Source organism: Taudactylus pleione, unplaced genomic scaffold (assembly GCF_031769625.1).
Source record: "Taudactylus pleione unplaced genomic scaffold, aTauple2 ptg000372l, whole genome shotgun sequence".
NCBI classification, from domain to species: Eukaryota; Metazoa; Chordata; class Amphibia; order Anura; family Myobatrachidae; genus Taudactylus; species Taudactylus pleione.
In genome coordinates, this window is record NW_028284773.1 from 11,576,355 (window position 1) to 11,603,551 (window position 27,197).

The window sequence follows — 27,197 nt, forward strand, 5'->3', positions numbered from 1 at the left end:
CGTCGAGTTAGAATGTTAATTATCGGGGTCCATTCGGACCCCGATAATTAACATCATGAATAGACCCCATAGTGTGAGAGAAATGGAGTTGTCTAGACAGATTAGGGGTTTTAACTTATTTGTCCGCATTTTATATTCAAGAATGCCCACATCACCACATCTCTACCCTTGTGTGTACATCCACTAACTATAGTTAACTACGGACAGTAATTTTATGTATTCGCTTCAATTTGATGTATTTGATTGTTGCTTGAGATTCTACCTATTTAGGGCTTGGTTTGATTTGGTTAATGTAGACACAGAAGAGGATACCATTGTTCTGTGAGCAGCTAATATCAAGTGCCCATCAATGATACAGCAGAAGTTTATCTAATAAAACTACTGTACCACAGCTTAAGGCAGCAAGATGTTTCAAAAACCCATTGGAATAAACTATATTTACTCTTGATATACTTCTAATTGTGAGTTATAGGGCCGTATTCAATTAGATGCGAAAAGCCGAGATCCGCAGAAAAGTATCGTGGATCGGGGCTTTTCTCATGTCGGAAACCTATCTCCGTATTCAATTCCAGCCGGGTTTCCCGTAGGCGGAAAGTCAATGCAATGTAATAGGCGAAAAAGATTCGCCTCTGAATAGCAGGAGAACAGAAGTGTAACATTTTTATTTTGGGGTGCAAAGGTGGGAAAACCACTCAGAACCCTTGGGACAGCCCCCCAAAGGACTGCGTCAAAAAAATTCCTGAAAAAACCTCAAGAACACCCTAAAAAAGTACTTTCATTTTGGGGGTCGAAAAAGCACAAAGTGGGGGGGTAGCTTCAAAAACTAGCGAAATAAGGTTCTGGGGGTGCTCTAAGAAGTGGCTTAGTGTTTTTGGGATTGCAGGTGTTTGCATGACGGAGGAATTTCACTTTTATAAAACTTCACTTTAGAGACATTAAAATATGCTATCACCCATTTTCAGCTACCCCAAATTTGACAGGACTACTTATTTTCCCCAAAAGATACTGCTTAATGCCATTCTTCACCACTTGTGCAAAGGCGCTAATAAGAAGCTAGTGAAACAACTTAAGTACGTAGCTTTATTAGGGCTATTCAGACACATCTACATTGATCCCCAATGTTAGTGCACCTTTTGGGGGGGTCAGGCTGATTTCCCCATTTCTGACAGCACTTTCCGCCTGTTCTGACTTCCGTTTTCGTGTGGTTTTGGAACTGAATAGGGTGAAGAGCGGGGGCGCGCATGATAAGTTCCGCATGATAAACACGCGATGTAGGCAGAAAGTCGTGCAGTTGAAATTTTATCGCGGACGCGAAACTAATTGAATACAGCCCTTAGTGTTATTTGCAAATTCATAGACTGAATGCTAAATAAAGTCAATACAAGTAATTATATAATTCTACCACTGATTTGTACTTTGCAATTAACAGTATATACATATAATACCTGTTTCTTGCTTGCAAAACTGAACCACAGCCTCTGGAGCTCCTTTCATAAATGCAATGAATTTGGACAATCCTAATACCTTGGTGATGACAGACATGCGCTGAAGATTGGAAGAAAATGGGAACTGGTGTAAAATGCAGAGTCCTTTTACTGGTACCTTTCAGGAAAACAATATTCAGTGTTACAACAATTAGAAATATTCTTGTGAATTTATTGCTGCTTATAAGAATTAATTTATTGCCAGTCAGAGGCGAGTGAAATTGTAAAATGTGTTCTGCTACTGTATTTGCCTCATTTCACATTATGACATAAAATACAGTATTGAATGCTTTCCCAAAGATTTCGACGCCTATCATTAGTCCCCTGTCAGGATTGCACAGTTGGGAAGCCGGCGGTCGGCATTTCGACCGTCGGCTTCCTGACTGCATCCCTTCCAGAACGGCAAAGCTGTCAGTACTTTGCACCTCTGCAAACTGATTTCTTCTAGTACAAAACTGATGAGACCAGTACAAAACCTCATTCATTCAATGTTTTCCTGGAAATTTGCTCATCTTATTTATTAGTAGGTATATGTGACGCCACAAATAGCATGGTAGCAAAACAATAACTAGAGCACTGCTATAACAAGTAAATGAAGTACAAGTTTCAGGCTACAAAGGGAAATCGCAGTCTTTGTTACTAAGTATTTTACCATTCAAATGTTTTGTTTTCTAACATTTACAACATACTGAATCTATAAACAGATTACTTTCCTGGTGTATAGAATTTGGCGTCCCTACTGTATAATTCACCTTTTAGGTTTAGATATATACTTGTTCTTATACATAGTGTGCCCTGAGTTTGTGATTCTCACCAATAATATTGAAAGGCTGGGTCACCCATCTGCAGCTCTATGTAGGTCTATGGTGGACTATGGAACAGCAAACAACAGCCTGACAGCAAATCAATTATTCTCAATGGAACAGCATTCAATCATAAATCCAAACCCCTCATATACTGTAGATATACTATAGGTGAACTTGGGCCAAATGAATTACAGTATAAAGGATCAAATTAGCGAATAAAGTCCAATAAATTCATTAAAACTAGCTGACCTCATTCATGTTAGGAATCTGCTTTGCTAAAATAACAAAGATCATTACAGTCAATCAGTTAAATAAAGCAAAATCTAAAACAAGGGGTGCTATATATTTATGGGGGCAACTTTTGGTTTGGAACATATACGTCAGGCTGGCTGTTGATAGACTATCTACAACAACAGTAACTATTGAAATGATTGTAGACTAATAGAGACATACTGTAACTGAGTACAGTATCTTGTATAGGCCAGTAGTGAATTTCCTTTTAGGCACATGAGGATCTTGCCTAGGGGGACCATTTGCTCGGGGTGGCACTCAGATACTAGATTTATTACTGTGAGTCTGAAATTTCTCAGTGACTACAAATATTTCCAATGTACTGTACCATACGCCATCTTGAGTAGAGTGTGGATGGGTAGGAAATGAGCAGTCTGTCCACACTCCACTCAAGATGGCGTATAGTACAATACAGTGGAAATACAGTGGAAACGTTTTGTAGTCACTGGGAAATTATTGACCAATCAGGTTGCATCCAGATTGGTGCAGGACAAGCAGAAAGTGGGACTGGTGGGTGCCTCTCCAGTTATCACTGGCATCTCTTTAACTGAATTTCAGATTCAGTGACCTGTCCACACTCCACTCAAGATATCATACTGTTCTGCTGAACACGCATTTTTGGCCCTGAAGAGGATTAGATATTGCATTCCAGCGAGCATGGGAGAGATGTCTTCATTCTTTATCATTGCTTAACAATGATTATTAAGAAATTATGTTTATGAGAAGCTTATTGCACTATTTAGTAAATATACATGCATAATTAATCATAAAACAAAATATCAGTGATCATTACTTATTTTCATTTTATATTATACTGAAAATTACCAAATTAATGTATATGACCTAACATTGAAAACAAAATTGGGGGCTGGGGCAGCCATCATTGTTGTGACTAGGGATGGCCTGTACTTTATATCTGCTCCAAGATAGGCTGATCCTAAAAATCCAATTGATCATTACTTATTCAATATATGTGTACATGTTAACTAAGGAAGTTTTTTGCTACATTTACATTACATTTTTTATTATTTATTCTTCTACATGCTAAATGCTGAACACACTTCATCTATAGTACCTGATCTTCGTGTCAGGCACATACTTGATTTATAAATTCTATAAATTCTACAAATATAATTTAAAAGATCTGCTAAATCTATTACTAAATGATGATAATGTTGCTATACAACTTACACATTGTGCTGTTGATCCTGGGGTAACAACTGTACATGAGCTAGACTTCTCATTTGCCTTAAACTCTTCCAGTTCCTACAGGAAAAATTGAGAAAGAAAAAAATATATATTTATAATTGCACTTATTTGCTGGCACTGCATCATTGTGCAATATTTTCTATTATTTTAGAATTTGCACAACCTAGATTAAAACTAATTACAGGTTGGTGGTTGTGGTTCAATTCAAATTTTGCATCCAAATGCATTGCTTGTAAATGAGCCCTGGTGAGGCCAAAATTACAAGAGTGCCCCATATGTGTGACCAAGTAACCTTTATTTGATCGTGTAAATGTGTCTGTGCATTGGGGATGGTAGATTTACCTATATTTTCTAGATAATAACTAAATATTACCCAGCTTGTTCCTTCAAACATCTTCAGTTCCAGTGGATCTCCATGTATTTTGCCATTCATTAGAACCAATGAATGGCAACTGGCCATTGCTCCAACCAAAGGGCTCCAGGGTAAAGTACAGCCAGGTGTAATAGTGTGGGCTTCCTGAAAACTAGAATGAAAAATTACTTAAAAGCTCAGTAGACGAGCCTAGGTGAGAACTCAACTATAGCTTGTATTTTGTAACATTCCGATTTCATGAAGAACTTTGAACCTGATTCAGCATGGATTGCAACTGAATTCACAGCTGTGTTATCGCACGCAATGAAGATGCAAAAATATGCTAATGTCTGCCACCGCTCAGCCAGCATAGAGACACTAACTGCTGCTTTCTCACATCCGTAGAGTTTGGGGACGACTTGTAGAAGACTAAGTGCAGCAGTACTAGCCGTACTTGAAAGAGGCCGAGGACCCATAAGCTAGCACTAAGTGTTGGCGGAGACACAGACCGGGGGCGCGGAGTCTAACCCACTGGTCGTTTTCGCTAAGGACCCCTGCAAGGAAGTTTGGACTTTGCAGCGTCCGACGGGCAGGTTGCTGCCCCCTTGCTGGGTCACTCTGTACTAGCACAGAACAGAGAATGAGGCAGGCACGATGTCAACATGCAGGACACTAGCTGGTGTAGCAGAACTAATAGTGCAGAATATGAATCTGGGTTGCAGAAGGCCGGCTACTCAGGATTCTAGCTGGAGGATGCCAGGACCAGCAATGCAGGATACGAATCAGGATTGTAGCAGACCAGCTACTCAGGAGGTACTGGAACCAACAGGACTACTGGCAGACAGAGGAACATAGGTACCAGGAACATGAACCAGAGGCTCACACTGCAAGCCAAAAGCTATAACCGGCATGGTCTGACAGGGTTCACTGCAAGATAAAGGGGAAAGGAGCCAATCTGGAGGACAGCCCAGACAAGCCCCCTAGATGAGTAATCTTGCACAGCTGGTGCGCTGCACGTATCCATGCCGGACTGAGGACCAACAAACCCCCGTGGCCGCCAGGCATCCTGGTCACCTAGCTACCAGCGGAGAGCTGCCCTCTGGAAGTACTGTTACATCCTGTGAAATGGACGAACCATGGCGGCTCGTAATAAAGGCTTAGTAAATAGACCTCTCTCCACTTACTATCTCTCCAAGGCCTAGTACATATACCCCTTAGTCTCTACTATATAGGAACTGTCATGAGAATAGCTTTGAAAGTGCTTTGTGTGTTAAGAGCAAACAAAATTGTAGGATAACGGAATGTTTAAATGTTTATCTCTATATGTCTGTAAATTGGTAAAGGATGAATTAAACCTAATGTAGCATGCAGGAGTTCTTGGTAGTTACATAGGTACAGTATTTTATAAAAACACGGTCCTGTGTACACAATAACCTAGAAAAAAAGTTCAAATAAACTACATACTGCATGTCTGCCACACACAAAATACTATACTAAAGTGTTTGGTATCAGGGCCATAATTAGGGGTATGCAAGTGGTGTCGCTACCCAGGGTGCAGGGCCCTGATGGTGGCAGTGTTTTTGTCCCATGGCACCTGCATTTGGCTTGCAGAGGGCCTGGAATGATACTGCAGTGTCACCCAGAGTGCACGCAACTTGCAACCTGTAGAGCCACTTGGAGCGTCATAAGGATGCTCTGGGCAATTCTCTCCTTCCTGGTGCTGACTGCCCCCAGCATTTTTTATATCACATGTTCAGGGGTGGGTCCGGCACAGGGAAAAAAATTGCCCTATTCCCAGCGCTATATGGTATATTCAATGATATTATCATTCCAATACATATAATAATATTACAGAGTAATTGTGTTACCATAATGATGGCTAACACGTTTTTGAATGATATAAAAATGAAACAATAATATGGTTCTCACCAAACCTACCAGTTTCCTTCGGAAGGAACAATACCCCATAAGTCCAAGCCATCTTCTGTTAAGGTACCTGTCTGGGTTAAAGTAAAGCAATAAGTTAGCCAATTTGCTGCTACATTTTTCAGATAAGACTTATAGAAACACCTACCATGGATATTAGAAGTCACAGAGAAGTGAACTGACTAGCTCCTCATGCTTTTATAGTCAGAGAACTTTAGGGTATTTCATTTTCTATTATCCTTATGTATTACACTAGGATAATACATGAGTGTAATTTTATTTGCCATTGTTTAAATATACATAGTTTCTTTATTCACATAATTTTCAGTCCATTATACACAGGGAAAATAAACTTAATTTAACTTTTACACATTTCATTCAGGAAAATTAATTTACCTAAGATGTGAGATGTAAGGGTAAGTTTCCACATAGCTTTACTGCGCGCGAATGACCGGGGCACACATGGGCCCCGTCATTGAAGGAGCCGTCAGCCAATCAGCGGGCATCTCCGTCGGAGCAGCTCGCTAATTGGTTGTGTGCGGTCAGCATGTCTCCCCATAGACTTCTATGGGGAGATTCTACATTGAAGTCTATGCTGGGAACCGCGACATTGTATCTACTGCTGTAACCACAAGGGTGACCTCAATTAACCTTGTGGTTACAGCAGTGGTCAAAGGGGTCACCCTCTCCACGTGGCTGGGACCCATGTGGACTTAGCCAATGAGCGGCTCCTCCACGTGGGTCCCAGCCAATGAGTGGCCGCTAATGTAAACCGCCGCTGATTGGCTGACGTCCCGTCAATAATGAGAGCTCAAACCCTGAGTTCTCATTATTGTTACTATATCAACATGCTGATGCGCGTTGATACAGAGTAGCCGGGCCCCTCTGGATTACTGCGGAGAACATTGAGGGACAAAAGGGTGAGTATTGGCTTTTTTTTCAGGTATTTCAAACGGGTACCTTATGTTGAGAAGCTCTGTCCCTGCTGCCTAGTGCTAGTTCGTAATTTACAGTAGAACCCTACACATTTTTTACCCTGTAAATTAAGAACCAGGACAGGCTGGCAAGCCCGGGGTTGGTTAGTCTTTTGGGGGGGGACCTCACATTTTTATATTTAAAAAATTAACCCAATTTTAACCATTTAGAGAAATAAACATACACAAATCACAATGATTTGTGTATGTTTCTGACCATCTCACAGCTCAGGGGGTTGAGAGTTTGAAAAGTGATTATGACAGAGAGTTTGCTCCTATCTCTCCCGAGCTTGTCATCCCGATTCTTGGTAAATTTGAGAGATGTATGTTTTAGGTGAAAAGTACTTCCAATTTGGCCCGATGGTGATTTGATTCGAGATTGCTAGCTCACCCTAATTTTACGAGTGAGATGAGAGAAATCTCTCTCTAACTCACCCGACTTTGCCTTTAGTAAATTTGCAAGCAGGAAAAAAATTATAAATCACCCGAGATGGTCATCTCGACCTATCTCGATTCTTAGTAAATTTACCACGTAGTCTTCTGAGTAATTATGATACCAAATATGTGTAGTTTATTTTAAATTTAAAGTTGTAGTAGGGCAGCAAATGTAAGTTTGGCAATTAAAGTTATTGTTTTATTAAATAACAAAAAATAGTAACAATAAAGTTGTTTTTATTTAGTCTTATTTTTAACTTAAGGAGCCCATAATTACTTCACGGGTCTCCTCTTTTGCCCTAAAGGATTTAGTATGAACTGGAACTAATAGAGCTGTTTCCATTAGTTCCGGTTTGTACGGATCCACAAATAGGGGCACACGCAAAGGGTGTGATATAATAGATTAACAATATTTAGATCAACAGTCAATAGGTCAACAGGTAATAGAATGACATGGTCAAAGGGTCGACAAGGAGAAAAGGTCAACTGATAAATAGTTGAAAGTACAGAAGGGCGTTCAACTGGTTAACACAAAAAAGGTTGACACCTTTTTTTGTAATTTAATCCTAACCCTCCCCCTAGTGTCTAACCCTAACCCTCCCCCAAGTGCCTAAACCTACCCCAAGTGCCTAACCCTAACCCTCCCCCAAGTGCCTAACCCTAACATTAAAAATGTTTTAAAAAAATGTGTTGACCATTTTTGTGTCTACCATTTGTGTGCAACACATGCACAGATGGGAATTCACTTTACTTGTGCCAACCCTGTGCATGTTGAGAAGAGAGAGAGAGTGCCTTGGATCCCCCCTCATATATTGTTATAGGATCCGGTGATACTGTGTTCTGTCAAAAGTAGTCTGTCCATTCTGTTCAATTAGAGCATCTGTATTCTCCATTATGGCAATGGAAATCTTTAATATGCTGACAAGGTCTTAAAAAGAGATTATGTAGAAAAGTGTTCGCTTTGCATTTGGACTGCATTTGGTCCAATAAAGAACGGTTGCTATTTCTCTCTATGCTGTGACTGTCTCCAGTTGAAATCTTGGGGTAAACCCTATGGCTAATTGATTTCCACCCTATGGCTTTGAAATATATTACTAGAAAGCTGCTATGATAGACATCATCTCATGCTATAGGATATTTATCCTTAATTATCAATCTGGATTAATACCTTATTGCTGCTATACTTTAGATTTTGCATTTTATTATTCCATACAGTATGATTGTATGATGCTTAGGGTTTAGTTTTTCTTTGAAAAATATCGAATTGCTGATAACAGACAAACATTATAAATAATCACAGTGTATGTATTTTTACAAGCATTTGATAAAGTTGTCTAGTGATGAATACTCAATAGTAGCATGATATAAAATGTATCTACAAAGACAGTGTTTTTAGTGTATATGATAGTAGAAATATTTTTATAATTTTTCACAGCTACTGTAAATGTAAGACAACACACTTTATCGAAGCAGATAACATTTAACTGGCCACACAAAACAATCCTCTGAGGGCTGATGCAAAAAATTCCTTGTTTCTTTAATCGTGTTTGACAGTAGATGGTGCAGATGGTCAAAGCTGGAGGTAAGGAGACAGGGACAGCAACAGTTGCCATGATCATTGCCATGATCACTAATTCCCTTGTTGTAGCCTGTGAAATGCATGGACATAATACAAACATTACATTCGTAAAATGTAATATTATCTTAAAGGCTATATACTGTATAGCATGGAAATAAATGCTTGTGCAATGTTAGCGAAAAGATAGTTTATAATTCAAACATGCTTGATCTTCTAACAACAGTGATATAAAGGGGATACATTTAGGGGAGCTCAGCAGCTCTTTTGGCCTCCAATATCATCTCTATGCTGATGATACTCAGATCTATCTCTCCTGCCCTGACCACTTCCTCTCTCTTCTCACTCGTATCTCCAGCTGTCTCTCTGCTATCTCTTCCTGGATGTCCTAGCGCTTTCTTAAACTTAACATGTCTAAGACTGAGCTGATCATATTCCCACCCTCCCGCATAACCTCACTTCCCACTATTTCATTATCTATTGACAGCATAACCATCTCCTCTAGCCCACAAGTGCGCTGTCTTGGAGTTATCCTTGACTCCTCCCTCTCCTTCAAAACACATATCCAGCAGCTCTCACAGTCCTGCCGTTTCCATCTCAGAAATATCTCCAGAATCACTCTATAGGCAACTAAGACCTTCATCCACTCACTGGTCATCTCCAGATTGGACTACTGTAACCTCCTACTTTCTCGCCTCCCTGCCTCTAATCTCTATCCACTCCAATCTGTCCTCAAAGCTGCTGCGCAACTCATCTTCCTCTCCAAATACATTACACCTGCCGCCCATGTCCTACAAACGCTACACGGGCTCCCCTTCCCCTTCAGAACTTAGGGCCTGATTCAGAGCCGGACGCTATTTGTGCTCGCTCGTTCAGAAAAAGGGGTGGCTATTTAAATTGACCGTTCGCTCTTTGCGGTCTGTTGATGCCTCTATGTCTGAACGAGCGAACAAAACATGCGGTCGTTATTTTGAAAAAACGCCCCCTGGCCATTCGCCGCATACGTCATCTCCGCTATTTATTTGATTAATCGAGTACATCGAAAGGCGTATGAACTGCTCGCTATTCTTGTGGTTGCATTTTCCTACCGCAATCATGCGAGCAGTTCTGGCTAAAAGACACCCAACTGACGTGGTCGGTGACGCTGCTTTGTTAATTATGCACACCCTTAAAACGCCCGTTTTGACCTTTTGGCACGCCTGCTTTCTGATCTCCACTCCCCGTTTTCAAGCACCTTCCCCTGTTACCACCCACAAACGCCTCATACTGTCACTCAAATTAGCAGGCATTCGCTATTTTGCGAGCACACGATTTTCGACCGCACTGACTGGTTCGCGCATGCATACTAAAACCCATACGCATGCGCAGATGTGCGAACATCGCTCGGAGCGAACGAGCGGCCGCTTACGAGTGGCTCTGAACGAGGTCCTTAGTTCAAACTTCTCTTACTCACTTACAGAGCCCTCACCCAATCCACTGTTATTTACATCTCTGACCTTATCTCCCTTCACTTTTCTTTCCGTCCACTACTTCCTCCCACTCCCATCTCCAAGATTATGTCCGTGCTGCTCCTCATCTTTGGAATTCTCTCCCTCTCTCTATCAGACTCTACATCTCTCTACAAACTTTCAAATGGGCTCTCAAGACCCACTTCTTCATCAAAGCTTCCCAGCTCTCATCCTAACCCACTGCTCCATGCTCCTTCCTCACTATCTACCTCATCTGTGTCACCCCTGTCTGTCTTCCCCTCGTCTTTAGAATGTAAGCTCTCACAAGCAGGGCCCTCTTTCCCTCATGTGCTTCTCCTTTAATTACTTATACTATCATTTAATCTAAATTCCCCATAACGACACCTAACACTTGGTTGCTGATGTCCTGCTGATTATTTAAGTGTTATGCAGCAATGTTTATAAACCATGTCCTGGTCCTGCATTGTTGGGTAATGTTAATAACTGTTTTTCTTGTGTGCTTATTTGTTTATGTATATTGTAAGGCACAGCAGAAGCCTTGTGGCACCATATAAATAAAGGATAATAATACCCAACTATAAGGAAAATTGTTCTTTGCTTCCAAGGCACTTTCAAGTGTACCTTTTACTGTAAAAAAAAAATGTATTCAATATTTTAGAAAACTTGCCTATTTTTTTTCCTTCCTCTCTTTTTGGCATTTTCTACTTAATGTTACTGGCTTAACCATGTTTTAGATGAAGAAAAAAAAATAAATTTAGCACTGCAAGTATTATTTCTGATGAATTGGTGACTCTTTTTTTTACATAGAAGGATATACATAAAATGAAAATTATATAATACTCATTATATTAATAATAAAAGTATAAAACAGTTTTATTTTTGCTTTTTTTTACTTAGTATCTTAAACATTCAAATATATAATTAAACTGTGTTGTATACAAAATAGGTTTGGCAACAGTACTAAATATCAAAATCAGCACCAAATTTAAACTCCTCTGTTATTATGTTATTATAAACAGTAGTTCAAGGCCAGGCACCTAGGAGAACCAGTTATCATAATCCTTCTAATCATCCACAGGGTATATTGCCAGTCTAGAGTGGCATAGCTGCTTCTGTATGTGATTGTTCAATGTTGAATATGAAGAGTACAGTATAACTTCCACTTACAAGCTATTACCACTTTGAGTCAAATACAAATTTAAATTGCAAATCCCTGATGCTTTCTCCAAATCCAATGCAGATGCATATTTTAGGATTGATGGAGGGGGAGGGAGGGCCGATTCCAGTTTTATGTATACACAAGCAGGTATTTTGACCAGGCCAAAGTGAGAGTACAGTAGATGGAAATGCCAATTACTTTGATGCTCACAAATATGTTTCTGTTTGACCAAGTCAACATGACTACTATTTGAATAACATGAGATTAACACAGATTATGTGTTTGCCATTTTCCTTATCCTGAATTATTTGTATTTGATCAGAAATATTTTCCACCTCTCTTCATTTTAATGAGGCTGTTAAATATTACTTTTACTCTCTATCTGGAAGAGCTATAGGAAAGAAGTGACTGTTGCCACCCTCTATTCATGATGAATGAGATATGCCTGTAAAACTGCTGCTTAACAGAAAGGAGTGGAGAGTGACAGAACTACATGGAGGGCAGTGAGCTAATGGTGCCTGGTGATCCTGAATTATCCAACCCCCTTTCCCAAGGCCTTTGTTCTCTCTGAGGCTTGCTCTCTACTCTCATAGAGTGGCAGCGCTGGGCACATACCTAAGTTTTGTCATGTGGCCTGACATTATTTTTTCCCTGGGACAGAAGTACTTGTCTTTGCATATAGCAGCCCCTTTCTCCTTAATACAAGCAGTCTCACTCTAGATTAAACATGATAATAATAACAACAACTGCAGCAAAGGCCAGGATAAGATAAAAATTAAAATACTTACTCCTCTCATTGAATAAATCACAACTGTATAAATAACTCCAATGATGGAAAGCACCATAAGTCCTATAAGGACCTTTAAAACCTCTCTGTGGAGTTTAAAATTTATGGGCTTGGGATACAAAATGGAACGCACAAGATCTCCCTTTGCAGTGTTGAACCCTATATTTAAAAACAAGGTATAAATAATTTTACATGCAGTTGACAAAAAAAATAAGATAAAAATTTACAGCAATCATTCCATAAAAAAAAATCTTTTGGTTTCAACATTTAGAAATGTGTACTGTTACATGGTAATATCTATCAGCCCAGAAATGTTAACCCTCAACACAAAAAAAAGAAGAGAAAGGTACAGTAACACTGGTATTAAAGGTAACACTGGCGACCACAAAAATATAATTTAAAGTTATAAACTTTATTGGTATGTATTCAATGTATTAATCTTATCAATTGAAATAGGTGAAATATAAAACAAAAGAACGTGAAGAAAGGAATGAAAAATAGTAAAGAATATTAAAATATATGTTCAACATAACAACCGTTGTCTGTGTCGTTCCATTTCCATATATCACTCATCACAGCTATTTGCTTAGTGGTATTCATACAGGGGCGTATCTACCCATTGGCCAGGATGGCACTCGCCAGGGGCGCCGACCAAAGTGCCACCAGCAGCCAAGGGGTGCACAAGTCCCCCGGCCCCACAAGTGTAGGGCAGACCGCAGTGATAGTGGTCTGCCCTACACAGGTTGCAAACACGCAGCCAGCGTGTTTGTAATAGCAGCCAGCTAATGAGAGTCAGACAGACTCTCATTTGCTGCTGCGTCGTCCGCGGAGGGAGCCGGCTGGAGCTCACTCATGAGCTCCGTGTGCCGGCTCCCCCCACAGCATGTGATGGGAGAGACGTCATGACGTATGATGTGTCTCCCATGCAGGAGAAGAGCGGGCAGGACTCTGACTGGACAGCGGCGGTCGCGTCAGGAACGGGGATCAGGTAAGTTGTATTTTTTTTTCCTTGTGTGTGTGTGTAGGGGGGGCACTGAAATAGGGGGTGGCCGCTACCGGGGGCAATTTATGGGTGGGGGTGTCTGCTACTGGGGGCTCTGTATAGGGGTGGCCACTACTGGGGGCACTCTATAGGGGTGGCCACTACTGGGGGCACTGAAATAGGGGGTGGACACTACTGGGGGCACTTTATGGGGAGTGCCTGCTTCTGGGGGCTCTGTATAGGGGTGGCCACTACTGGGGACAATTTAGGGTGGTGGCCACTACTGGGGGCACTGTATAGGGGTGGCCACTACTGGGGGCAATTTAGGGTGGGTTGCCACTATTGGTGGCACTGTATAGGGGGGACTACTACTGGGGGCACTGTATAGGGGAGACTACTACTGGGGTCAATGCAGCATAAGAGGGACTACAACCAGGGTCTACTACTGGGGGCACTGTATAGGGGGGACTACTGGGGGCAATGCAGCATAGGGGGATTGCTACTGGAAGGTTACTACTGAGGGCACTGCATGGGGGAGGGCGCCAGTCCATTACATTGTCAGGGGCGCTTGGATCCCTAGATACACCCCTGTATTCACACACTGTTATGTCTTAAGGGGCCTATCCATTAGCAGATAAAATGAACGATTGAACGATATATCTGCTAATGGATAGGCCCTGAAGGATGACAGATGTGCACTCCCGCGGCCAATAAATCACATCTATCATCTCTCCAACATGTTGGTCAATTATCGCATATAGCTGTACGATATTAGCAATATCGTGCAGTTTATATGCGGTAAACTACGAACGATGAAAGATAACAGCAGCAGCTACAGAGTGCTGCAGAGAAAAAATTCCACTCCCTGAATGATGTCATGCGATATCGTTCGTCGTTTGCCAAAATCTATCATGTACATGACAGATATCGTTCAGCACAGCCACCGGAATTTTCAAGGGATATCTTTTGTCGTTCATCGCTCAGAAATACATCTGCTAATGGATAGGCCCCTTAAGTTTCATATGTTATAGCCAGAGTTTAATTCCCTCACACAGGGAGAGATACTGTACTGTAGGTGTTGTGTAGTCTTAGCCCTTTATCAAAATAACCAGTCAATGTTGCCAAAAATATGGTGCATACACACGGTCAGATATGTCAGATGAACGATTGAACGATTTGCAAACGATTTGTAAACGATTTGCAAACGATTAAACGATTGAACGATTTCAGCATGTATTAAAATGAATGAAATCGACCAAATCTGACTGCAAACACCCCAGATGTCATATATCGTTATCTGACAAACGGGAACACGCATCGTTCATCGTTGCCCACATGTCAGATTTTTCTTTCAGATATGAACGATTTTTAAAATCGTTATAGTTCAGATCTGAAGAAAAATGTGACCGTGTGTATGCACCAATACTCTGTTTCACATAATTATTACATGTATCAAATCATCAGTAATGGGCTAATCATAATGGTCCTGCTATAATTCTATATAAAATATCCGAATGCTTGAATAAGCTTGAGAAGATATAAGCACACTATTTTTTATTTGGTACAGTACTAGTTAGAGCTGTTTTTTGTTGATAGTTTATTGGTAGAAGTCAGTTGCCAATCATTATCGTTTAGTCTATTAGCTGCCACATCGAGGCGGGGTTTAGCAGTAGTATGTTAGGGCTGGAGGAGGAGTCAACTTGCTCTCTCCAGTTTGTGATCCCGGACTGTTAAGTACCCTGTGTCGTAGTACCTGTCTAATATTGCTCTGCATTTGTTAAATTCATTAATTCTCTTTTACCTTCCTTCATATTCCCAGCCTTTTTCTCCCAGCTTTCTTCCCTGTCCTCCTATCCTTCCTGCCACCCTTCACTCCTCCTCTCTTTCCCTCTATTTTACAATTAGCCCTTACTGCCCCTGTTGCACCCAATTCCCTCCCATGATGCCCCATCCCAGGTGCAACGCTCCCCCTCCCCACCATCTTGTGGAAGCGGCCAGGCCTTTGGCGGTCGCCGCTTCCTCTGCTGTGGCCGGGGTGCGTGCCTGTCTGCTGCACGCTCCGGTCACCGCCTCCCGCTGTAGCTGCTGGTTGTTCATGCCCGCCGACCCCACTGGTGCCTTCTCCCTCCAGCCTTCAGGCATTGCTGGCACTCCTCGCCCGACCAGCTCCCCAGCTCCATGGGGCCGGGTGCCGGGACTCTCCGGCCACTAGCCCCGCTCCCTCCATAGCGGCCGCCATTTTGGATACTGGGGAGGCCCTGTCCTCCCCTGATTCCCCCCTGTCTGTTCCGGCCCCTAGCGTTCTTGCGTCTCCTATAAGCCAGAACAGGCCATTACACAACCCCGACAGTATTTACTATCCATAGGCCACAGTGGCAGCAACATAGAGCAACCCCTTATGGGGGTTCTTGGCCCAGATTGATGGCACTAATGTTGACCCCTCCACCTTCTGCAGCTAGTGTGCATGCAGGATCACAGGTTTGGGCTCATGGCCCTGGCCCCGCCCCTACTCCTGCAATTTGCTTTGCCCCTTTTAACCAAGGCTTATATCAGCAACCATTCACCAATTCATTCCCAGGGCCAAGCCACCAATTTTACGCCACTTCATTCCCTAGGCATTTCACCCAACAATATGCGGCCGCCCCAGCCATTTTTCCCCTTGTGCTCCAACAGGCCCATTATTTTCCTGTGCAGCATCCGGGGCGGCAGTCAATGAGTCAACCCCCCCTTCCCCAAGCCCCGCCCCTGCCACCAACTCCTGTGCAGACAACACCAGCTCAACCCCATTAAACCTCCCCGCCGCAGAAAGGCCCACCTGAGCTTCCTGCTATCTGTGCATCGGCAGCTTCTAAGTGTGATAAGTTTGCAGGTCTCCTTGGTTCACCCGTCGGTGTCTGCTTCGACTTCCGGAGATGTTGTCACAGAGGAGCATTTGTCGTCGGGTCAAAGTGCAGTGGGCGCATTGCACAACGAGGGACACGCTTCCACTTCAAGGGATGCTCCTGCGGCGAACCTGTCAGCCTCTGGATCAGGTGAGATGAGTGTTGATGTACCTTCAGTTGCTCTGCTGTCGCATTCTGATGACTCTTCCGATTCATCTAGTTCAGTGGAAAGGCCGCGTCCTAAAAGAGCAGGTAGCGTAGCAGCCAGTTTGGTTCTGGATGCTTCGGGGGATGCAGTCCACTGCTCCAACACAGCAATTTTGAGGGGTGTCAGGTCCAAGACCAGAGAGCGAATACGAAAAGGTCGATATGTTCACAATCACACATGATGCTAAAAAGGCTTTAGATGCAGCAAAGAAGGGGGGAGCGGCAGCCGGGGAGGCTAGGAGTAGCTATCAGAATTGGCTTTCCGGAATGTATGTGTTTGCAGCGTGCTACATTGAGACACGCCCGGCTGAATGTATGTACTTACATTTAGTGCAGGGCATGCAGGTTGTGGCTAGGCATAATGTTTGGAGGCAGTACGATGAGCTTTTTAGGAAAAAGCAGGATGAACAGAAAGTTTTGAGCTTTGGAGTTAAGGATGTGGATGTATGGCTGGAAGTTACGCAGCAGGCCCGAACATCTGTCGAGCCTACCATTGGGCATAAACATCCCTTTCCGGCCCGCCCAGGATTTAATACAGGCGGAAGGGGGAAGTGTTACGCGTTTAATAACTCCCAGTGTAGCATAGGAGCTAGCTGCCGCTACCGGCACATATGCATGCTTTGTGGGGGTAGCCACCCAGCGAAGGACTGCAGTCGTCCCGGGGGTCACGCAGCAGGAAAAGGGGATCAGCGAACAGGTTCTAAGTAAAGCTGTGTCTACGATTAAAGTGGAGGTGCTAGAGCATTGGTTGAGGCTTTATCCTCTTAGGGAGGAAACAGCCTTTCTATTACACCATTGGTTCATCCGGTTTTAGTTTTAGCTAAAAGAAATTTAAAATCAGAGGTTGTGACGGAATAAATAGATGTGGAGCTGAGATTGGGGCGTATGTATGGCCTGTTTACCTCAACTCCAATGGAAAATCTTTGCATTTCACCACTAGGCGTGGTACCAAAGAAGGAACAAGGAAAATTCAGGTTGATACAACACCTGTCTTACCCGGATGGAGGGTCGGTTAACGATGCTTTAGAACCAGATGATTGTAGTGTCACCTACCAGTCATTTGAGGATGCACTTGGTATCGTGCAGGAGTTTGGGGTGGGGGCTTTGTTAGTAAAAATTTACATTGAGTCTGCTTTCAGTTTGCTCCTGTTGCATCCCGGGTCATTCAGTTACATTGGTTTTAAGGTAGACGGTTCATTTTACGTAGATAAATGTCTACCTATGGGCTGTTCTATTCTTGTTCCTTTTTTGAGTGTTTTAGCTCTGTTTTGCAGTGGTTTATTCAAGCGGGTACTGGCCAGTCAGGCATCGCTCATTATCTTGACGATTTTCTTTTAATAGGGCGGGCCGATAGCGCAAATTGTAGTGAGTTGCTGTTTTTGGTCCAAGCATTTTTCGGGTCAATGGGAGTTCCCATTGTGCACAAAAAGACAGAGGGGCCGGTCACTAGGTTGTCTTACCTTGGTATTGAAGTTGACACTGATTTGGGTTTGTGTAGACTCCCCTGTGAAAAGGTTTGGAAGATTAGCGAGTTGTTATTGAGTTTTGTTTCAGCCAGGAAAATCTCTTTGATACAGCTGCAGTCACTGCTAGGTTTGCTCAATTTTGCTTGTCGCGTCATTCCCATGGGTAAGGTTTTTGTTGCAGGCTGGAGCGAGCCTCTGCAGGCATCAAAAAGGCTCACCATTCGGCAGACATGAAGGAGGATTTTAAGGTTTGGTTGAGATTCCTACAGGAATTTAATGGGATTCACATTGGCTCGCTTTGTCTGTGGCCAATCGCGAATTTCAGTTGTTTACGGACGCATCAGGGGCTGTGGGTTTTGGAGCATTTTGTGAGGGTGAATGGTGCGTGGAGGCTTGGCCTGATTCACGGCATTCGGATGGTCTGACATGTAACTTACTTCTTCTGGAACTATTTCCGATTGTGGTAGCAGTTGAACTGCGGGTTTTGAGGCTTAGCAATCGGAAATCGTATTTTGGTGCAACAACTTAGGGGTGGTCCAAGCTATTAATAATCAACGGTCGGTCTGCCCCCAAGTGCTAAGACTGCTTAGGCATCTAGTTTTAGTATGTCTGCTTAGGAATATTGATTTTACAGCCAAGCATGTCCCGGGTGTTGAAAACTAAATTGTAGATGCGTTGTCTCATTTCCAATGGGATAGGTTTAGGTTATTGGCCCCATCTGCCAGGATTCATGGTTTGCTTTGTCCTGCTTCTGTTTGGCAGATCATAAATCCGGTATTGAGGGACTTGCTTTGAGGGCACTTGCTCCAGGTACGTTGAGGTCCTATTCTGCAGCTTCGAATGAATGGCAGGTTTTTCGGGCGAGATTGGAGGTGAGTAAGGAGCTACATGTCAGTACGTCTGAGTATGTATGGCAAGGGCATGAGAGTGGGTGTTCAAAGGCTTCTATGTCTTGCGCGTTGGCTGGTGCTTCCTAGTTCTCGGGTCTGAATGGTTTCACTGATCCTACGAAATCATTTATTATTGCTAAAGCGATGAGAGGTTGGGCGAGGGAGCAGGTGATTTGTGTAGGCCGATAGATGTGGGTATGTTGAAGGATTTAGTTTTGCCAGTCTCAGGCATAGCTAAGGGTGATTTTGAAGCGGTTTTGTTCAGTATGTCCTTTGAACTGGCATTTTTTGGTGCTTTACACGTTGGGGAGTTAGTAGCAGCAAATAAAAATTCAGCTAACACAGGGTTGCTAATGGGTAATGAGGTAGTTAAGGCTGATTTAATTCTGTTAAAAATACAGAAATTAAAAACCGATCAGATGGGTAAGGGGCGTTGGATTTCTGTCCCATCGCATCTGGAGCCGAGCATCTGCCCAGTATCCATAGCTAACAGGTATAATCAGCAGGGTCAAAATGGGGGGGCTCAATGGCTTGTTCTTGAAGATCTTTCCCCCCTATCTAAGTTCCAGTTTACAAGTGTGTTCAATAGATGCCTGATAGCTTTGGAAGTGCTGATTGACAAGTACGGCACCCATTCGTTTAGGATTGGGGCAGCAACTTGCACAGCAGCCTCAGGTTCTTCCACGGAGGCAATCAAGAACTTAGGTAGATGGAGGTCTTCGGCTTACAAGAATTATATAAGGGGCGATAAATTGCAGAAGTAGTGGCGATCCTAGCGAGTTTGTTCTTTAGGAAACCCAGTACCTTATGCTACCCGCCACTAGGGGGGATTGGGGTTCTTTTCACTTTTGCCCTCAAATAAGAGGTTTTGTGTCGTTCACCTCCATCTGGGTTGCCTAAACAACTCCATTTTTTCCCCCCTTTTTTCGTTCCTGGTTGGTGTTTTTTATTCTTATTTATACTTTATTAATGCTTATGTTATACGATTTTTTCCCCATCACAGGTTTTATGAGGAAAGATTTAAGGGCATTATTTTGTGTACTGGGCTAGCAGGCATAACTGTGCTACCTCAGCTCCTTTTAAGGTCCATTGGATTGGCTTGAGATGTTTCAGGTGGAACGGCCTTTTGGATCTTCTTTGGCAGTCTGAGAGCAAGAGGGGGACCCCTGATTGTCTAATCGTGCATTTGGGTGGTAATGACCTTGGCACGTGTAAGGGGGTTGAACTGATTATCGCCATTAAGCGGGATTTGAGGTTGATAGCAGAGCACTGGCCACAAGTTAAGCATTGTTGGTCTGAAATTATTCAGAGGAGGTTCTGGCACGGTACCCAAGGTGGGGCAGCCCTAGACAGGAAGCTGAACACTGCAGTATCTAGAATTATGATTGGTTTAGATGGGCGTGTTATCGAGCACCCTCATCTTCGCTATGAGGAGGCGCATTTATATAGGCCGATGGAGTGCACCTCACCGACGATGGTTTAGAGTTTTTTGTCTCAAATATCCTGGCTTCGTTGGTATAGTTTGGAGGGGCTAGGTTTTTTCTTTGGTGGCGTTACGTGGCCATTTTGTCCACATCGTTGGCAGGTGAGTCGGTTACTACTTTAGGGCAGAACAAGGTCTTCATTGTAGGGAGGGAACAGCACTGTGCTAACCCGGGATGACTTGCGCACAGGGCAGAAAACTCCACCCCATTTTTGGTAAAGCAAGCAATTATTATTAGCTGTAGACCGAGGTAGCACTGCTTTTTCGCCACCAGGACTAATTAATTAATTTCTAATCTGATCTAAATAAATTTGGCTGTGACCTCTTTTTTCCAATTCTATACAGTTGTCTGTGTCTTATTTATTAGTTAAAGTTGAGCTTAAGAGTGGTATTTAAAATAATGAAACTATGGGTGACTTATATCCTCTCTCTGCTAATACAGTATTATATTCCAACTGATAACAGTTGTACTTTATGTGTCACTTTTATCTCCTGATTAAATGTATCCAAACAGTTCCCCCTTGGTACCTGCATAAATGCACACTACAGTCTTAGAGATTTGTCATTCCTACAAAATATTCTTTATTAACCACACAGATGTTTTACTCATGGCCCTAATACAAGAATATCAGCTCATCACTTTTCCTGGTCAATGGACTGGGACCAGAATGCAAGTGTGCAAGATTTGAGGAAAATTGAAGATGTGTTAAAGTATGGCTCTATGGAGCTCAGGGCTTCATTCAGAGCCGCTCGTAAGCGGCCCCTCGTTCGTTCCGAGCGATGTTTGCACAACTGCACATGCGTACGGATTGTAATACGCATACGCGAACCAGTCAGTGCGGCCGAAAATCGTTTGTTCGCTAAATAACGAATGCCTGCTATTTTGATTGATAGAATGAGGCGTATGTGGGTGGTAACAGGGGAAGGTGCTTGAAAACGGGGAGTGGAGATCAGAACGCAGGCGTGCTTAAAGGTCAAAACTGGCGTTTTAAGGGTGTGCATAATTAATACAGCAGCGTCATTGACCACGTCACTTGGTTGTTTTATAGCAAGAACTGCTCGCAAGATTGCGGTAGGAAAAACCAACCACAAGAATAGCGAGCAGTTCATACGTTGTTCGATGTACTCGATTAATCTTATAAATAGCGGACATGACGTAGGATGCGAGCGGCCAGGGGCCGTACTTTTCAAAAACACGACCGCATGTTTTGTTCGCTCGTTCAGACCTAGAGGCGTGAACAGACCGCAAAGAGCGAATGGTTAATTTGAATAGCCACCCCTTTTTCCTGAACAAGCGAGCGCAAATAGCGTCCGGCTCTGAATCAGACCCTCATTTAGAGCCGTTCGCTGCTGGCGGCCGCTCGCTCTGAATGTGGGCGTGTTTTTTATTTTTTTTGGTCTGCAGCCGCTCGCAATGACCACCCACAGCTTGTGCGAGCAGGCTGGACACTGTCACGATAATCATGGCCATCGGCCTTGCGACGAGACCCTAGGCCACCCCCCCTACCCGCCCACAAAACGGGGCGAGCTGTCAATCAACATCGACAGCCGCCCCATCTTGTTATGAGCCCCATAGCGACTGAACTTCAGTCGCTCAGCGGGGCTCGCGCACGCGCATGCCGGACCCAGCGCATGCGCAGTGCACAAACATCGGACCGCTTGCGAGCGCACATCGCTTGCGAGCGGCCCTGAATCAGCTCCTATTTGTTTTGTAGTATTATTCAAATGCTGTTTTTGAAATCTTAAACGAATATATAGGGGAAAGCATGTGCGGGATCTTATAATGCATAATTTTCAGGGATACTCACCTGCTTGTTGGGACAGGTTGAGCCCAAAAAATACGTTTAACTATCTGAGTTCTCAAATTTCTGATTGTAGGATAGAGTGACTACACCTATTTTACCTGTTTTTTTATAACTCTCTCCTCAGTCACCCCAATTTGCAGTGTCTTCCTGGAATGTAAGCAGACTAAACTCACCGGTAAAATTAAAAAGTTATACATCACATTAAATGTTCAGGTTCCGTTATTATATTCCTCCAAGAAACACGATGGAAACAGGGTGATAGTATGACCCGATGGGACAGATGGATAGGGGACTGCCTGGTTACATCACACCATACAAAATCACGGGGGTTGGCCATAATTTTGGCCAAGCAACTATTTTATACAGTTTTGGACACAGTTAACGACCCTCAAGGTAGATATATTTTGCTGGATATTCAAATTTATGACACAAAATATACGCTTCTCAATATTTACGCTCCCAGTAATGCTCAAGCAATATTCTACATCCAGATTACACAACCTATATTAAGTAGGGATGCCCCTAATTTAATACTGAGTAGAGACTTTAATGCTGTGGCCATTCGATATTTGGATAGATCGAACTCAGCAACACCACCCAGTATTTCTCCTAGGAATCATATACGATCAATAATAGAATTACGGGTGGTGGATCTCTGGAGACTATTGCACAAAACAGATAAAACGTGCACTTTTCACTCAGGGGTTCATCATTATTTTTCACGTATTGATTAAATTTTCGTTGCGGATCACTTAGTACCACATGCTCTGTTCTGTCTAGTGGTATATCTGACATATTAATATCTGATCACGCAATGGTTTCGGTTTCAATATATCTCACAAGCACAGACAATATGACTAGAATCTGCAGTTCCCTGCTTATCTTTCACAGTCAGAACAATTTCAATAAAATATCAGGAAAAAATGGGCGGTATATGCTGAGAATAAAAATGAGCACAGGAGTAATTCTATATTGTTTTGGGAAGCGTCTAAAAGAGTAATGAGGGGAGAGATCGTTGCCTACGCAGCAGGACAACGTAAAGCTAATAAAGAGAAATATAACTTCATGAGTAGGGCTGTTTCCTCTTGTTATCAGGAATATGTTACCAGACCAACGGTTGAATTATATGAAATATAACAAGAAACTCGCCAATTGTTAAGAGAGTTATTTATTTTTACAAGCCAAAGTAAACATTGATTTTGGCAAGAACACATTTTTTAGATGGAGAAACTGCAGAGGTCCACTCTTGGCTAAAATATCTAAGCTGGTTAGGCGGAAAAATCACATTCTTGCTATCAAAAGAAATAGCTCAGACTCACTTCTGACAAGTCTTCCGATATTTAAAAAAAAATGTCAATCTTGTTTTGTGGATATATACAAGGCCCAGTCGAGTAGTCTAGACCTAATATCCACTTTATTGGATAAGGCCGGACTTCCAGAATTATCCACCCTACAGTGTGAATTGCTATAGGCAGACATAACAGAGGAGGAGATTAGTCAAGCCATTACAGAGATGCCCCCTCACAAATCCTTGGATGCCGATGACCTCTCAATAGAATACTATCACTTCACATAACTTGTGATTTTTGCAGGCTCAACATTATGTTAGTTTTATTGCAAGTCGGTTAACGTTAGAGGACCTGTCCAACCATTGGACCAGCTTCTGCAGAAGCCACTCCCTCCTCAAAAGTGTATATCTATCCATTATAGGCCCGTATTCAATTTGAGGGAAAAAGTCCAGACTTTTCGCCTGCTGGACTTTTCGCCTCCTTCGCCTGTTTTCCAGGCGGAAAAGTATCGCGTGCGTGCCCGCTATTCCTCATATTCAATTTCAAAGTAGGCGAAATCGGGAACTGGCAATACTTGGATCCACGAAAAAAAACGGGAATTTTCGGGAATTAATCCTAGGACCCCCTATAGATGTCCAGACATGGGGGATCACTATGAGTACCCCTGTTTTTGCCTGCAGAAGAAAGTCGGGTTTTTAAATAGCCACAGCAGGTGCATAAATGCGGCTTGGAAGAAGGTGATGCAGAAGAGCATTTAGAAGTTATTTTGGGGAAAAAATAACTATGCCCATCAAATTTGGGTACATGAAAATGGGTGCAAGCATATTTTTAAGTCCCTTAAATGATTTTTACAAATTCTGCAAAAATGCAACTGCTGCTACTCCCGCAATGAAGAAAACACCTGGCGCATAAAAGGGAACCCCTCTGGACTCAATTCTGCTAATTTAGAAGTGTGTTCCCTATTTATTTATTTTTTAACCCCAAAATTTAAATACAGTTTTTGGGGTGTCCCAATTTTTAAAAAAAACTTTTTTTTAACACAGAACATTTTTAGGGAGCATTCCCAGGGGTACAGGCTATTTTTTTTAAGCCTGCACCCCTAAACCCCAATTCTGCACTTTTTTTCACCAGCAAAAGGTTGGCAAAAAATTATCCCCGTTTTTTAACATTGACTTTTTGCACCGGCGAAAAGTCAATATAATTTAATACGGGGATATTGGAAATAGGCTAAAATGACGTCATCGGCGATAAATTATCACCAATAACGTCTTTTCAAATCAAATTGAATACTGCCCATAGTGTGTTACATTCATCATTAGATTTTTCAAAGGTATCCACGGGTATTATGAAGTGGTTGGATAATTTTCCTAATCGTAAAAATTTATATATTATTAAACTCTTTGGCAAACTATTCATGTGTTATTCTGCCAATTACATATACAGAAATGTTTTAGAACTTATTTCATAGAACATATATATCCCCCAAAAGGTGTTTTTTTATTCCCATGGTAACGCCTCCGTCTGGCAGCAACGCCCCCGGCACGCCCACCAAAGGGGGCGTGCTGTCACTCACCATCGACAGCACGCCCCCTATGGTGCGAGACCCCGAGCGACAGATTCCCCGTCACTCGCCGGGTCTTGCGCATGCGCATGACGGAGCTCCCACCGTCATGCGCATGCGCAATTAGGCACCATCGACCCGCTTGCGAGCATACAGCGCTCGCAAGCGGGTCAGAATCAGGCCCTCTGTCCCTCCCTAAACATAAGAATACAAATTTGCAAATGTTTTTTTTTTTAATGCAATGGTTTGTATATCGGATGCTCCTAAGGGAGGACCCGATACAATTATTTGAATAAACTGAAATTGTGGTTTATATTGAAGATCCCGCACATGCATATGTGATGTATTAGAAAGTATAATAAAGTTTTATTGATTGATTTGTGAATATAGTATAATCATAACTGTTCTAACAAGATTTGAAAGCACAAAATCTGAATTGGTTCATAGAAATGGCTAATATCCTAACAAATGAATATGTATTGGTATGAAAGTATATAAAAAAAAAGAAAATGAAGCATTTATTAGTGCTTCTCAAAAGTTTTTTAGTCTCTTCCTATTTAACTAATATTGGGAAATATGTATATATTTATTTTCGTAAATAGAAATAGGAGTAAGGGAGAATCAATATATACTTGTTAATATTGAAATTATATATGTATACATTTATGTATTTTTACGTAGTATACACTAGTTACATACTCAGCATTGACTGAATATTTATTGTGTGTACAGTCATTGCTGATTATATTTTTTATATGTATGCATAGTTATTGTCATTCATAATCTGATTTTTATCCATATCTATTTTTTTATTATTTATTAATATTTGTTATTTAATTATTTTCTATTTATATTTTATTTCAATTCATATATTTTTTTATTATCAATATCTTTTTTATATTTATTGTACTAATATCTGTCTTAGGTATTCTTTGTACTATTAACCTTCTAGGTATTTAGGGTTATAGAGTTTAGGCTCTATGATCAGATCTCCGGGGTGTAATAATGGAAGCAGATACATGTGAAACTAGTAAGGGAAGTTCGAGACGTGAGAAAGAAAGAAATATATACTACCATTTTCAATAAATGTTTAACAACAAAAGTAGACAGTCTCCACTATGTGTACTGGACATCCCGGATATGAGAGATGATATATAAGGAAAAAACATGGCATGATGTACCATAACATAACAACATACACGCACAGCTTTGGCTAACATCACGGTACTGATTGACACGCACAGGCGAACACACATTAGTACATCAGGGTAACCAAACACAGCTGAACTAGATGGAGCCAAGTCACTATTTAACTATAACGGGCTCATTGGCTGTACACTGTTCATTTCCTGAAGAAACAGCTGACACGTTTAAAGGCGGAGAAACGTTTAGACATTGTGAATAGTAGCGAATATGATCACACTGCCCGTAGTGGCTATTGAAATATTGTGCCAATAACCATCAAGTAGTGACATCGGCTTGGAGCCTGTTAAGATGCCATTAAAAGCGCTAAGGGGATTTACCTCCCACGAATGGGATCAAGCTTCTATATGTGAGTGCACCACATTATCTATATACTTGTCATATTTACTATGTGAACAATATCTGCTCTCCCATTACCAAATTTATGGATGAACAATCATAAGCAGAGTGATATTACCTTCCCTGAGAAAAGCGCCTATCATATTGTAGTCTGCTACAAAGTAATTTCTGGAGAACTGTCCTGCTGAAACTGGTTTTTTTTGCCTGCTGAGACACTGCCAAATTGCTTGTCTAAAATACAAGCATAATGACTTTACAACTGCAGTGTTACAATTTTGCATGATAAAAGGCACAATGTTATAATTTGGTCCGATACAAAATAACATCTGTGGAACTACACTGTTGAATTCTGACTGATTTATTTGTATCTACTGAATCATTATTGGGTTGTATACACAGAGGACAGGTTTACTGCCTTTTGTTGCAGGGTGGTTAAGACACTGGTGAAGGACAATGTCTCTGGTAGATGCCTGCAATATAGAGTATCCCTGGAACATTATAAATAAGCCACAAAGGATTAAGGGCCTGATTCAGACCCGCTCGCTAGATGCGGCCGCAATGCTCCCAGCGTATGCAAATTCAGCTAAGTGATGTCAAGACAGGCGATCGTACGGCAAGGCAT

General features: G+C 42.1%; 1 protein-coding gene across 1 annotated transcript in view; it reads right to left on the minus strand.

Annotated features, from left to right (window-relative positions):
- LOC148508284 (putative cation-transporting ATPase 13A5) overlaps window positions 1-27,197 on the minus strand; it is a 157,234-nt gene that overhangs the window by 107,735 nt on the left and 22,302 nt on the right. Inside the window, exons 4-9 of the mRNA XM_088444741.1 lie at window positions 12,470-12,627; window positions 8,938-9,126; window positions 6,081-6,142; window positions 4,164-4,314; window positions 3,773-3,847; window positions 1,446-1,602 (exon numbers count right to left, since the gene is read on the minus strand). Of these exons, the coding sequence (XP_088300867.1) occupies window positions 1,446-1,602; window positions 3,773-3,847; window positions 4,164-4,314; window positions 6,081-6,142; window positions 8,938-9,126; window positions 12,470-12,627 (792 nt within the window). The remainder of the gene's footprint in view (window positions 1-1,445; window positions 1,603-3,772; window positions 3,848-4,163; window positions 4,315-6,080; window positions 6,143-8,937; window positions 9,127-12,469; window positions 12,628-27,197) is intronic.